Source organism: Microtus oregoni, unplaced genomic scaffold, assembly GCF_018167655.1.
Source record: "Microtus oregoni isolate MIOR12 unplaced genomic scaffold, Mior012 000029F_ref0000214, whole genome shotgun sequence".
NCBI classification, from domain to species: domain Eukaryota; kingdom Metazoa; phylum Chordata; class Mammalia; order Rodentia; family Cricetidae; genus Microtus; species Microtus oregoni.
In genome coordinates this window covers 14898134-14913394 of record NW_024543088.1, presented here as the reverse complement: position 1 = coordinate 14913394, position 15261 = coordinate 14898134, and the positions used below count along the sequence as shown (strand labels likewise).

The 15261-nt window shown below is 37.2% G+C and overlaps 1 protein-coding gene across 1 annotated transcript in view; it reads right to left on the bottom strand.

Moving 5' to 3' along the window:
* Positions 1-11232, bottom strand: part of LOC121464688 (vomeronasal type-2 receptor 26-like) — a 51892-nt gene extending 40660 nt beyond the window's left edge. The window contains exons 1-2 of the mRNA XM_041677714.1: positions 11012-11232; positions 513-804 (exon numbers count right to left, since the gene is read on the bottom strand). Coding sequence (XP_041533648.1) covers positions 513-804; positions 11012-11232 — 513 coding nt within the window. The remainder of the gene's footprint in view (positions 1-512; positions 805-11011) is intronic.
* Positions 11233-15261: the final 4029 nt, after the last annotated feature.

Sequence of the window (15261 nt, the reverse complement as noted above, 5' to 3'; positions counted from 1 at the left end):
TTGTGGGGATTTATCTAAGCAGTTTTTCTCTGCAAGTGCTATTCAGAAATCTACTTTCCTGAATGAGAAAATAAATTTTTTGTAACATTTTCATTAGTGATGTCCTTGAGGATTGTCATAATTTATTTAAATTTCCTGAACTTTTTGTTCCTCTAACTGTCATTAATTAACTCCTGGAGAAACTATGAGATGTTTATGACCCAGCTTGGGCAATTAAGTTATCTGTGCTATAGACTCTGATTTGTGAGCACCTCTTAGCTATAATCTATCATAGTACATCTTGCCAATATTTGGAGATAGAATCATAAATACTAGTAAGTCATCTGTTTGGAAATCTAAATATTTGATGCTCACGTTTTTCACCATACTCTTTCCACTGTTGATCATAGCAGAATCCAGGTAATTCATTTACTTTTATTTTAAATCACTGGAGGTAAATATATGCAACTTCTCCATTTTATTTTGGTCTAGTATCCTATGTGAGTATAGTCACCAGAACATTATTAACTTACTTGTGGAACTTTGTAGAGTTCTAAAAGTGTTCCAATTGCAGCAGAAAATTCAGGCCTGACTCCTGCAATGATTGCAAGAACTTTGTGTTGAGTTTTGCATTTGTAGTTAGGGATAAACTCACTCCTTCCAGACAGCCACATCAGAGGTCCTTCTAAGGTTCTGTAGTGATAGTCAAAAGCGTTGTAGAGGTGGAAACCCAAGGTCACATTGGGAAGCAGGTGGGCATCTTTATTGATCTCCTCAATGGCAAAGTATAAGGTCAGCAAATACTGATAGTTCTTCCATCTTTCTCTAAAGAGGTGGGGCAGAATGATGAGCACATTCAGGCCATTAGTCTCAGAAACTCCTTAGCAAATTCAGGAAGAGGACTTTAAATCCTGGTTTCTCTTCTGACATTCAAAATTTGTATGAATAAACTGCTGACAGCTCAGGAACATCATGGCATGGCTAATGAAGTTTTTGATATTTCATTATATTTCAATAATTTGTTTTTGGAATTACTTGCTACTCTTGTGTATTATTCTGATTCAGGTTACAGCAGCCAGTCTTTGGGTTACAATAAATGCCAACACCTGTTTTCTGGGGATCCATGTTCTCCTCTGGCCTCTGCAGGCACCAGGCACACATGTGGAACAAACATACATGTAGACAAAACAATTGCACACATAAAATAAAATAGAAATCTTTATGAAATTTCAGAAACTAGTAAACAAAGAAAAAATTATTCTCCAAACTTGCAGATTAAATGAGTGAGTAGAGTCTCCTGCCAGTGAAAGAATCAAAGTAAGTAAAATAATAAGGAAAAATAGAATATGAAAAAGAAGAAAAGCTCCCAAATTCATGAGGGCAGTAAAAGAAAGCTGAAAACTAGAAAAAAGGAAACTTTGGAAGCAGGAAGATGGGCTAAATTATCTCTCTCCCCGACGGCATTCAGTGATTGGAGAGGGGTTCTTAGGAGGTACTTTCAAAACCTGGGTTAGATGAGAGCCTGGTTAGCCCTACTGGCGGCAAGTAAGAGAAATCGTGAATCGACTGAGTTCTCTTGAAGGAGAGATTCTACCTGTTGGCAGAAGAAAAAAATATGACATTTGTTTATACTATGTGACTTTGAGTTCTATAGCTAGATGGTATGTTAAGAAAGAATCTGTTGTTCATAACTGATTAATAGTCACTATTGAGAGAAGGAGAAATCAGTCTGTTCTGGGGATTATTATATACTGAGTGTTTAGCAGTAGAAATGTGTGCATATAATTAACATGTGTATAACTGTATGCATGTGTATAAATGCATGCAAGAGAACTCCTGGAAAGAGCTGCATCTATAGAGACGGGATGATATCAGCTTCAGTGATGTGGAGGTGTTGGAATTTTGTAGATCTAGAAGTTTACTATAGGCTAACTGCATCACCATGGACAGTCATTTATGTCAACTCTTGAGGTGAGTTAATTCCCTATAACTAATGAGTAAAATTCCTTTGAAATCTAGTAACTTAGCAGAGCACTGGCTTCCAACAACCTAAAAGCTAAGAATGACATCAGATGTCATCTTGGGCTTGTAGGATAATTTTTCCTAACTTGCCTGTGTCCTCCTGGCTGATGTATTCACTAATTTACTTGATTTACAACTTGCTTTATATTTTACTATGAAATCTTCATGAAATTGTCTGCTCAAGGGAACATGGATCTTGGGTCACCTAAATCTGGGTTCACTAGCCAGGATCACATTAATTTGATTCTAGAATAAATCTTTCTTTTTCCATTTGAGTTCAGGGCTGAGGTTTTTCCAATGACACAAAATAATACTATGCACCAAACAATTGATTCAGTTGGATATATATATATATATATATATATATATATATATATAAACTTATTTATTTATATGTGTGAATTTTTCTAAATAACAATAATTATAAAAAATGAATTTGAGAGGAAGTGGCCCTGGGAGACAAGATAGAGTTGGAGGTAGGCAAAGAGGAGGAAATAAGAGAATTATATTTAAAGTGTAGGTGTTGGAGAGGAAAAAATGATCAAAATATATTTTCTGCAATTTTTTAGTAAAAAAGAGAAAGTAATTATATAAAAATTTCAATATACAAAAATTTTTAAAGATTTAGCAATATAGCAATTGACATCAAGGAAACCCCACCGGTTATGGATACTGCATTTAGTCTACCACAAATTAAGAACAGATCCTGGATTTTTAGAGAACAACAGTGCAGGAAAACTATGCACTAGAGGATCAGGCAGCAGGTAATCTAGTCTAGGAAGGACATAAGAGAGTCCAGCCATGGGCAAACACAACCCAAGCTTCTTATTAGAGAATTATGCTGGAGTTTGAATGGAACCTCTGAACCTTAGCCCACAGGACTGGTAAAAATGTAGATTTGTGAATCTGTTGATCATTGTAGTGAAGGCTGAGAGTTACTGTGGTGTGTCTGAGATCCACACAGCATCCTCCTGCCTGCTGATTAACAACCAACAGGTTTTCAAGTGTCAACGCGTGTACTGTTCTCATGATAGAGTGGTTTTCCAGTTTTATGTCAATGAGGAGCCACCCTCTGATTATACAGCAACAAGAGCAGTATGGTCTGGAGTATTCCAGAAGAGTGAGAGAATCTAGCCAGCCCTTAGAATTCAAAGCTCAATGTGGCTACAGATCTCTGATGTTCAAAGAAGGAAAATGGGTCCTATCAACACAGGTTGGTGGATATCAGATTGTCATTCAATAAGGACACAGGAACAACATAAGCCAGAGGAAATAGAAGAGTTCACACTGTCAACTGAACTCTCTCTATGTGTCTAGCTGGAAGTCTGCAAATACTGAGGATAGGGAGATACCTTTCTGCTAACCCTCGACTTCTTTTTTTTTAAACTTGATTCAAATTTTCTCCACTACATTTATAAGAGTATGTATGTATGTATTCATTATTTGAGAATATCTTACATGCATAGAATGTATTTTCATCAAATCCACACCACCTCCATCACCACTTCTTCCCTTATCCTTCCTGACACTTTTTCCACCTAAATTCAAGTGCATTCTCTGTAAATCCCCATAGAGGGCGCTCTGCATAACCAGCACATACATGGGAGTGAGGCCTTCTGCTGGAGAATGGGAATCCTCTCAGTGTTCACATCCTGAAGAAAACCGATTTTCTTACTCTGAGCAGCTACGAACTGTCAGTGGCTCCTTAGGTAGGAGAAGTATTCATGATTGGGGCTGGAGAGATGGCTCAGAGGTTAAGAGCACTGACTTTTCTTCCAGAGGTCCTGAGTTCAATTCCCAGCAACCATGTGGTAGCTCACAGCCATCTGTAATGAGATCTGGTGCTCTCTTCTGGCCAGCAAGCATACAGACAGACAGACAGAACACTGTATACATAATAAATAAATAAGTCTTTTTTTTTTAAAGAAGTATTCATGATCCTCTCTCCCATTAATGCGGGGATTTTATTCATTTCTTGATGGTCCTGTGCAGTCAGTCCATGTGTGCCATGGCCATGTCATTTAATGAACAAACAATTTCAACCCAATTATGCACTACCTCTGACTCTTAGAAAGTTCTACCCTCTCTTCTGAGTTTTGAGGGGAAAGAGTACATGATAAACGTGTCCCATGTAGAGCTGGGTGCTCCACAATCTCTCATTATCTGGTTGGTTTACATATATACATAGCTTTTTTATACATAAAACTTATAGGTTTATGTACTGAACACCATTTATTGGAAAATGAAGCCTCTCTGAGAAGTTTTGAGGGAAGTATGCAGTGAGATTCCCATTTAAAGGTAAGAACTGAGTAGGTAGGTAAAATATTTGTCTATTTAGCATAATAATATTATTAGGCTCTCATTTAGGACCAATGACACAACTAACCACAGTTTCTTAGGCCAATGGGGTATGATATCTGCCTGGTGGAGCTGGACTTAAATCTGAGAAGAATGTTGTGGGTTACTTCCATAATATTAATGCCAGTGTATGATATGTTGTCAGTAGGCATATGTTTTCCTGCCAGTCATAATTGTAGGTTTTGGGGATTGCTGGTGTGTTAGACAGTTTATTACATTTTTATTAATGTGTATAAAACTTTTCATTACTGTGGATGCTACGGGTACAAATGAAATTTCCATGTCAGCCACAGCTTAATTACTCCATGTCCTGTGACTCAAGTATGTGATGTTCCCACTAAACAGGTCCTGCCATCAGATTCTGGAGGGTAACCAAGAGCAAAGGAAAAGCTGGTCATGTTTGGGTGTATAGGGACAAACATTTGCAACCAACGTAAGACAGTTAACTTATACCTAGCACTTGTCTTTTTGCTTAATGGTTCATGATCGCTGTGAGAGGCATTCTTCCCCAGCTATAGAATAACCCCATTTAAATGCTTTATATGTATGTGTATGTATTTAGGAAGTTTCTATATTAGTACATTTCCATGAGCTTTCTCCAAGGTCTTAGAGTTAGTTATTCCTTCACACACTTTCTCTGGTCTGCTCCCCATCACTTGCTACTTAACCCTTCCTGCTCCAGTATTTCCCTTCCCTTCTTCATACCACATGTGTTCTATTTTCCTGCTAGTGAAATCCCCTCTCCTTTGCACCTTAGTAGTTTCCTGGCTAATATGTGTACTCCAGTCAAGTAGAGACACCGGAAGATTCAAAACTAGCATCTGCATATAAGAGAAAGCATTTGACTTTGTCTTATTGTGTCTGGGTTACCTCATTCAGAATGGTAATTCCAGCTCCATCCATTACATGCAGATTCCATAATTCTATTTGTATTTGCAGCCAAATAAAATTAAGTTGTTTACATGTATCACAGTTACAATATCCATTCATCAGTTGATTGGCATTGAGGATGCTTCTATTTCAAGGCTATTGTGAATAGAGCAACAATGAGCATAGATGTTCAAGAATTACTACAGTAGGATACGCAGTCCTTTACATATATGCCCAGGACTGATAGACATAGAGAATAGTGCAGATATCTTTCCACACTTTTAGAAATCCTCTACACTAATTTTTATAGGGCTTATCAGTTTGCAACCGTCTTAACTCACATATATTCCAGCATTTTTTGTAATTTATATTCTTGGGAAATATAAAATAACACAGAAGTTGATTTGTATTTCACTAATTGGTAAGGAGCTTCAGCATATTTATTTTCTTTCTCAGTTACTATATTGAATTCTCAGTTTAGGTCCATGTGTTTTAATTTGGATTGTTTTTTTTATATCAATAGTTAAGTCAATGTTTGTTGATAAGACATTGGAACCTGTAGTTCCTGTTATCTCAACTTCTCTTGTTTGGATCAAGTGAGAATTTTTGAGATACAGTCTTGAAACCACTCAGCTTTGATATGTGAATGGGTGGGTTATTTAGAGAGTTTTAGCCTGTGCACAAGGCAGTTTCTCTTGCCTTATTGGGCACCCATCACATGGAAAGGGATGCTACAATTTTGTGATTTGGGACATTTTCCTCTGACAGATTTCTCAGACTTCTTGACAACTCCAGGAAACTTACCCTTCTCTCTCCTATGGTTGCTTTCCCTCCAAACCTGTTCTTTGTTTACTCCTTGAGCTTGCTCTGAATACTTTCATGTGCCTTCTCTGATCTTTTTTTCTTCTAAGACTTCAAGTTTTCCTTAATACTAGTTGTCTTCTTGCAAATGGATTGTAATCAAGATAGCTCAGTAGACAAAGATGGCACTCTGGATTTCTAAATGCCCCCAAATCATAACTATTTCCTCCACTTCACAAGCATATTATCCCAAAGTCCTTTATTTCCAAGCTCTTTCTGCTATTTATTCTCAAAATCACATCTGTGTTTTCTTTGTTCCCTGCTTTTTGTCGCCTCATGGAATCTTCTTTACTCTCTGCTTGTTCTTGTCTCTTTCTCTGACCACTGAAACAGTTTTACAGAGATTCAAATATCTTTGCACTATGGGTAATACTAAAAACTGTTTTATTTTGATGTATTAGATAAAGAAGTTGGCTCTGGCTCTGGGTTTCAGCCCCCTCCCTCCAGACCTGAACATGCTGCTTAAAAGTTTCATTCAAATCTGTCCTGTGTCAAATTGGCTACCTGAGTCTATAACAAGGAGGAGAGCAAAAAAGTAAAGACACTGTATGTTAAAAAATATCTAAATTTTTTTGCAATAGTGATTATGTCTGCTAATCTACTCTCCTCTCTTATATCCTTAAAACGTTTGATAAAGTATTTACCTTAAGACTTGTAAGACTATTCTCTAAAGGTTCTGTAGCTATGGATTTGTAAATTCATTGAGTTAGTTTAAAAATCTGTAAAATCTGAAAGAAAAAGTCAGGTTAAAAATTGTAACAGAAAGACTTTGTAGTAGAACTTGAAGTCAGGAATTCTGATACCTCCAGATGTTCTTTTATTGTACAGGACTGTTTTGGTTATCATGGGTTTTTTGCTTTTCCATATGAAGTTGAGTACTGTTTTTTTTTGGGGGGATTTATGAAGATTTTTCTGGGCGTTATGTTGAATCTGTAGATTGCTTTTGGTAAGATTGCCATTTTTACTATTTAATTATGCCTACCCAAGAGCATCGAAGATCTTTCCACTTTCTGGTGTCTTATTCAATGATTTAAAGTTCGTGTCACACAACTATTCCATTTGTTTGGTTAGAGTTACTCTGAGATATTTTATGTTATTTGTGGCTATTGTGAAGGGTATTGTTTCTCTGATTTTTTCCCCAGCCCTTTTATCATCTATGTACAGGAAGGCTACTAATTTTTTGAGTTAATCTTGTTTCCTGCTATATTACTGAAAGTGTTTATGAGTTGTAGAAGTTCCTTGGTAAAATTTTTGAAATTGCTTATGTAAACGATCATATCATCAGCAAACAGTGAGAGTTTCACTTCTTCTTGTTTGATTTGTATCTCCTTGACCTCCTTTTGGTGTCTTATTGCTCTAGCTAGGACCTCAATAACTATATTGAATAGACATGGAGAGAGTGGACAACCCTGTCTTGTCCCTGATTTTAGTGTAATCTCTTTGTGTTTCTCTCCATTTAGTTTGATGTTGGCTGTTGGCTAGCTGTATATTGTTTTTTTTTATATTTAGATATGTTCCCTGCATCCCTCATCTCTCCAAGACCTGGAAGGGATGTTGGATTTTGTTGAATGCTTATTCGATCTCTAATGAGATGATAATATTGTTTTTTCTTTTTCAGTTTGTTTATATTGTGGATTACATTGACAGATTTTCATATGTTGAACCATCCCTGCATCTCTGGGATGAATCCAACTTGATCATGGTGGATGATGGTTCTGATGTGTTCTTGGATTCGATTTGCCAGTATTTATTTAGTATTTTTGCATCAATGTTCGTGAGTGAGATTGTCTTTAATTCTCCTTCTTAGAAATGTCTTTCTGTAGTTGTTTATCAGGGTAATTGTAGTTTCATAAAAAAGAGTCTGACATTGTTTTTTCTGTTTCTATTGTGTGGAATAATTTGAATGGTATTGGTATTAGTTCTTCTTTGAAAGTCTTGTAGAATTCGGAGCTGAAATAAAATTCTACTACAAAACTACAGTACTGAAAACAGCCTGGTATTGGCATAAGAACAGACAGGAGGAACAATGGAATTAAATAGAAGACCTGGATATTAATCCATACACTTTTGAACACATGATTTTTGACAAAGAAGCAAAAATATAAAATGGAAAAAAGAAAGCATTTTTAACAAATGGTACTGGCATAACTGTATATCAAAATGTAGAAGAATGGAAATAGACCAATATCTATCACTATGCACAAAACTCAAGTCCAAATGGATCAAAGACCTCAACATAAAGCCAGCTACACTGAACCCCATAGAAGAGAAAGTGTTAAGTACACTTGAATGCATTGGAACAGGAGACCCTTCCTAAATATAATCTTAGCAGCACAGACACTGAGAGAAACAATTAATATATGGGACCTCTTGAAACTGAAAAGCTTCTGTAAAACAAAGGATAAATTCATCAAGACAAAATGACAGCCTACAGAATGGGAAAAGATCTTCACTAATCCCATATCAGATAGAGGTCTGATCTCCAAAATATACAAAGAGCTCAAGAAATAGATCATCTAAAGAACACATAATCCAATAAAAAATATGGACTACAGATCTAAGCAGAGAAGTCTCAACACTTTAGAGGAATCTAAAGTGGCTGAAAGACACTTAAGGAAATGGTCACCATCCTTAGTCATCAGAGAAATACAAATCGAAACAACTCTGAGATTCCATCTTACACCTGTAAAAATGGCCAAGATCAAAAACACTGAAGACAACTTATGCTGGAGAGGTTGGGGGGAAAAGGGAACAATCCAGCTCATGGGAATGCAAGCTGGTACAGTCCCTTTGGATGTCAGTGTGGCAATTTCTCATAAAATTAGTAAACAACCTTCCTCAAGACCCAGTAGTACCACTTTTGGGTATATATCCAAAGGATGCTCAACTGCGCCACAAGGACATGTGCTCAGCTATGTTCATAGTAGCATTGCTTGTCATAGCCAGAACCTGGAAACAACCTAAATGCCCCTTGACTGAAGAATGCATAATGAAAATGTAGTACATTTACACAGTGGAGTACTACAAATCAGAAAAAAATAATGACATCTTGAATTTTGCAGGAAAATGAGACTTAAAGATTTCTGACTTACAGAGTTTTATCATATTAATCAGTGGAGTTTTGATTAGCTATTAATCTAGCCTTGGTAAAGTACTACCTACTATTTACATAGCTAACGAGCAAAATTTTAATTTTCTTTCATTGTTTTCTAAATAAGACATAAAATTCCTTCTCATTGTGCTGAATACTTATCTTATATACATACATAAAATATGGACAAAGGAAGCATGTAAAGAGTGTTCATATTTGTATCCCCCGTTGAATTATTAAGATTTGATATGGCTCTAAATCATGAGTCTACATCACTATTTATAGACACTGGCTTATTGCTTCTTCTACAATATGGTTTCAGTACAGATTACAGAGAGTGGAAATGTCAACATATCTAAGTCTTTATCTCTAAACTAAGAAACAAATTAATGTAAGATTCAGTGAGTTGTGACTGGAATTCACCTATGCCAAATCAGGCAGATTCCAGATAAGTACTGTTGTCAGTTAACAGTTAAAGCTTTCCTGCCCACTTCCTCTCCTTGAGGATGGGCTCTCTCTCCTCCTGATCTTGGAACTCCTTCCATCTCCTGCAGTAGTGGGCTACTGACCTGTAGTCCTTCCATCCCGTGAAAGCATTCCTAAGAGTACTACAAGTGCCAAATAAATCTAGAATCTAGGAATTTTTTCTTCACATATTCCATAACACCACAAGTACTAGGAATATAGGCCTGGAAGATTGTTTCCTTCTTACAGAGCAATGAATACGTTGAACATTTAAGAAGAAACTTCTTAGTATAGGATTATCCAAATGTGTAATTGATGCTCAAATGAACAAAGGTACTGATTATAGCAATAATTGAAACAAACAACAGGAATTACTAAAAAGCAAGGCTGAATAACTACTCCACAATATGATAACTAACCAACAAATGAACTCAAAAATATTCAGAAAGATCAAATGTCAGATTGCTAGTTCAAAAAGTAAAAAGATGGATGACCTAAAAGAAGATAGAAACAAGCAAGTGAATTCAATTGGGCATTGATACAACACTGTACAGGAGGACAATGGCTGAGGGGTGAGTACAAAACAAATATACATCAAAGACTCAGTATGGAGAAAGTCACATCCTAAAAGGACATTGAGATTCTGAGGTAGGGGAAGAAGAGACAGATGTTGGAAATCAAATCAAGAAACTGCCAATAAAAACTCAGTACTGACTAGGCAGAAAACAGAGTATCAAGCATGAAGGATGTGATTTTCAGACACTGCATTAAAATATCAATGAGAAATAAATAAGTAATAAACATGATCACAATGTCGAAATCTTGAGATATTTAAACAAACTAATGCAAGAGCATGTGGGGTCGGAGATGCTAAGGTGTGCACTAAAGACATGGGGTTTTGCCAGAAACTCTCCTGGTCTATAGAAAGAAAGAAACATTCAAACACAACACATTTAGAGTCCCAAAGATATGTGAGCAGGGTGCAACCTCTCCTGACACATTAAAGTCAATCTGTGAAAATAATATAAGCTTTACCATGAACTCACAGTATGGACATCACAAAAATTGATGATTTCCCTCTTTGATCTCTACTTGACTAGAGAAGTAAAGAGGAGAGTAAAGATCTCTAGAAGCATAATGAATGAGGAAAGTTTGCAACTGAGTTTCACATTTCTGTGTATTCAGTTCATTATTCTTAAAGAAATTACATGTGCGCAGATGAGCATGCACTGTCATGCAGCTAGAACATCCTTAGCACAGAGGCACAAGTGCTTACATTAAGTTTGTGAATGATCCTTAGCACAGGGCACAAGTACTTACATTAAGTTTGAAAATAATCCTTAGCACAGGGGCACAAGTACTTACATTAAGCTTTTGAATAGTGGATTCTCTTTTTTCTCAAAAAATATCTGGATTTCCTTGGGTCCTTCTATTGTAAAGTAAAAAGGGATAAACACACCAAGGATTATGTCAGCCTTCATGTACGTGGTGGGCTTCCCATTCTCCAAACACTTCTGATTAGTTATTTTCACTAATGCAAACATAGATTGCAGGAGTAGGAAGAGGCAAAGCAAAGGAAAAGACATGTCAGGGTCTGCACCACACAGAGACAATGCCCTGCAACTAGGCTGAGCCATAAAGATTATTGGCTTAGTTCATGGAACAGGTTCAGACCTTGACAGTGTCAGAGAAGACTCTGTTAGCTACAGCTTCTGGTTCCTGATGTTGCATAGTCTATAGTTCTCATGCTAGACAAGGACATAGAGAGAAGAAAGTCCAGAAAACCGAGGGTAAGTGAGAGTGTTGACATTCTCTTCTAAATAATCAGAGTGACCATAAATACACTGGCTTTTCTTGCTTTTCCCTCTCATACATGTGCTCTGGGGATCTCATTGCCCTGGGACTCTGCACCTGCATCCTTCATGCTGGTGAAAAACATGTTTGCTTTGTTCCTTAGTCCCCTACCTCTGTGATTTCATAATCATCCACAATGACTTTGGAGAGCACCATAGCACAAGAAAGAATTGTAGGTCAAGCTTGTTTGATTTGGATTGTTGTTTAAAAAGACACATGGAAGTGTGAACAGATAAGAGACAAAGCAATAGCTGGACTCCATATTGCAAACACTTGAAATATTTCGTAAAATGCTTTCACATGAAGGTGAAGTGGTGATGTAGTTTTTAGTGTCTGTCATTCACTGACCTTTTATCTATGCGACTCTATGGTCTGCTTTCTCCTCCTTGTAGCAATGATTGTGAAGACGTAGAAATGAGTAAGGACATTCCAGACAAGTACGCAAGATAATTTCTCACCTCATCCTTTCACAATATTAAGGTTTCCAAGCAGTAATCGGTGTTCTGCTATTAAGTTCACTCTGGTACAGCTCCTCCCAAGTACACTTGTAAAAAAATCAATAAATAGAATAATTCTTCATCTCTACATTTCTTCTTTCCTGTAATACCACTTATCAGAAATACTCTTATTTTATTTATTTATTTTTTTCAAAATAAAGCAAACTGCCTTTTTTATTTTACATACCAGTTCCAGTTCCTACTCCCTCTACTCCTCCCATTCCTTCCACCTTTCCCCCACACCACGTCCAATCCACTCCTCAGAGAGGATAAGGCACATTGCTTTGTGGAAGGTCCAAGACTCTGCCTACTATATCTAGGTTGAGCGAAGTATCCATCCAATGAGAATGGGTTCCAAGAAAGTTCAGGGCCAGATGGTTTCAGTGCAGAATTCTACCAGAACTTCAAAGAAAACCTTATACCTATACTCCTCAAAGTGTTCCACATAATAGAAACAGAAGAAAGATTGCCAAACTATTTTTATGAAGCTGAAGTTACCCTGATACCAAAACTACAGAAATACTCTTGCTTTAGATATAATTTCATCCTTTCATTATGCACTACTGCAAATTATAATATAGCACAAAAAATCCGTTTTTATTTTAATTTATTTAAAAAAAATCTATCTTTTCTCATTTTACATGTCAAATCCATTTCCCACTCCTTCTACTCTTCATGGTCCCTCCACCTTCCCACCTTCCCACCCTTATCCCATCATCCATCCAGTCCTCAGAGAGGATAGGCTTCTTGTGGGCAGTCAACAAAATCTAGCTCATTGATTTGAGGCAGGACCAAGGCCCCCCACACTGTATCTAGGCTGAGTAATGTATCCTTCCAGAAAGAATAGGTTCCAAAAAGCCAGAACAAGCAGTAGGGATAAATCCTGGTCTCATTGCCAGTGGCCCCACAGTTTGCCCTAGCCATATAACTGTCATGCACATTCAGAAGGCCTAGTTTGGTCCTATGCTGGCTCCCTTGCTGCCAGGTCGGTATTGGAAGAATTCTTTTAGCTCATGTAAACTGATTCAGTGGCTATCCCCATGATGGTCTTGACCTCTTTGCTTATATTCTCACTCCTCCTTATTTTTGACTGGACTTTGGAGTTCAGCCCAGTGCCCTGCTGTAATTCTCTGCATCTGCTTCCATCAGTTGCTGGATGTAGGTTCTAGGACAACATTTAAGATATTCATCAATCTGACTGCAGGGCAAAGCCAGTTCAGGCACCATCTAAACTATTGCTGAGGGTCTTAGCTGGGATCATCCTTGTGGGTTGCTGGGAATTTCTCTAGTGTTAGGGTTTTAGCTAGGCTCATAATGGCTCCCTCAATCAAGATATTTCTTTCTTTGTTCTCCATCTCTGTCCTTCACCCATGTCGACCAACCCATTCCCTCTAATTCTCCTCCTCCCTCCTCTTCTACCCTCCTCTTCTGCTTTGCCTAATCTCGCCATCCCATACTACCAATTTTCTCAAAAGATCTTGCCATTTTCCCCTTTCCAGGGGGATGTATGTATGTTCACTTAAGGTTCTCCTTGTTACTTAGCTTCTCTGGGTTTGTGGAGCAAAGCCTTATCCTTGGCTTTACAGCTAGTATTCACCTATGAGTGGGTACATACCATGCTCATCTTTTGCAGTATGGGTTACCTCACTCAGAATTACTTTTTCTAGTTCCATCCATTTTCTTGCAAATGATTTGTTTTTGGATATGATTTGCCAGTATTTAATTGAGTATTTTTGCATCAATGTTCATGAATGAGATTGGTCTGTAATTCTCTTTCTTAGTAATGTCTTTATGTGGTTTGGGTATCTGGGTAATTATAGTCTCATAAAAAGAGTTTGGCAACATTCCTTCTGTTTCTATTGTGTGGAACAAATTGAGGAGTATTGGTATTATTTCTACTTTGAAAATCTTGTAGAATTTTGAGCTGAAACCATCTAGTCCTGAACTTTTTTCTTTTTTGAATGGGGGATTTTTGATGACTGTTTCTATTTCTTTAGCAGTTATAGGTCTATTTAATTTGCTTATCTGGTCTTGATTTAATTTTGGTAAGTGATATTTATCCAGAGAGTTGTCCATTTCCTTTAAGTTTTCCAATTTTGTAAAGTACAGGTTTTTAAAATATGACCTAATGATTTCTTCTGTGTCTGTTATTATGTGCCCTCTTTTCATTTCTGATTTGTTAATTTTGATATTTTCTCTCTGCCTTTTGGTTGGTTTGGATAAAGGCTTGTCTATTTTGTTGGTTTTTTTGAAGAACGAACTCTTTGTCTCATTATTTTCTTTGTTTCTATTTTGTTGATTTCTATTCTCAATTTAATTATTTCCTGCCACTTAGTTTTCCTGAGTGAGTTTGTTTCTTTTTGTTCTAACATTTTCAAATGTTCTTTTAATTCACTAGTGTGACATTTTTCTGGTTTCTTTATGTATGCATTTAGTGCTATGAACTTTCCTCTTAAAACTGCTTTCATTATGTCCCATCAATTTGGGTATGTTGTGTGGTCATTTCATTGAATTTTAGGAAGTCTTTAATTTCCCCCTTTATTTCTTCCTTGACTCATTGATGATTCAGGTGTGCATTGTTTAATTTCCATGTGTTTGTGGGCTTTCTGGAATTAGTGCTGCTGTTGAATTCTAATTTTAAGCCATAGTGATACGTGGGCTTATTCCAATTTTTTTTGTATCTGTTGAGGTTTGTTTTGTTACCTATTATGTGGTCAATTTTTGAGAAGGTTCCATGAGGTTCGGAGAAGAAGGAATAATCTTTTGTGTTTGGATGGAATGTTCTATAGATGTCTGTTAAGTCCATTTGAGTCATAACATCTGTTAGTGCCCACATTTCTCTGTTAATTTTTTTTTAATTTTCTTTTTTTTAAAAAAATCTTTTTTTTATTGAGAAAATGAGAAAAAAAACAAGTTTCCACCTCCTCTCAGCCTTCCACTTCCCTCCCCCTCCTCCCACCCGTCTCCCCCTCCCCGCACTCCTTTCTCCCTCCCTCTCCAGTCCAAAGAGCAGTCAGGGTTCTCTGCCCTGTGGTAAGTCCTAGGTCCTCCCCACTCCATCCATATCTAGGAAGGTGAACATCCAAACTGGCTAGGCTCCCGCAAAGCCAGTACATTACCTAGGATCAAAACCCCTTGCCATTGTCCTTGGCGTCTCATCAGCTCTCATTGTTCGCCATGTTCAGAGAGTCCAGTTTTATCCCATGCTTTTTCAGTCACAGTCCAGCTGGCCTTGGTGAGCTCCCAATAGATCAGCTCCACTGT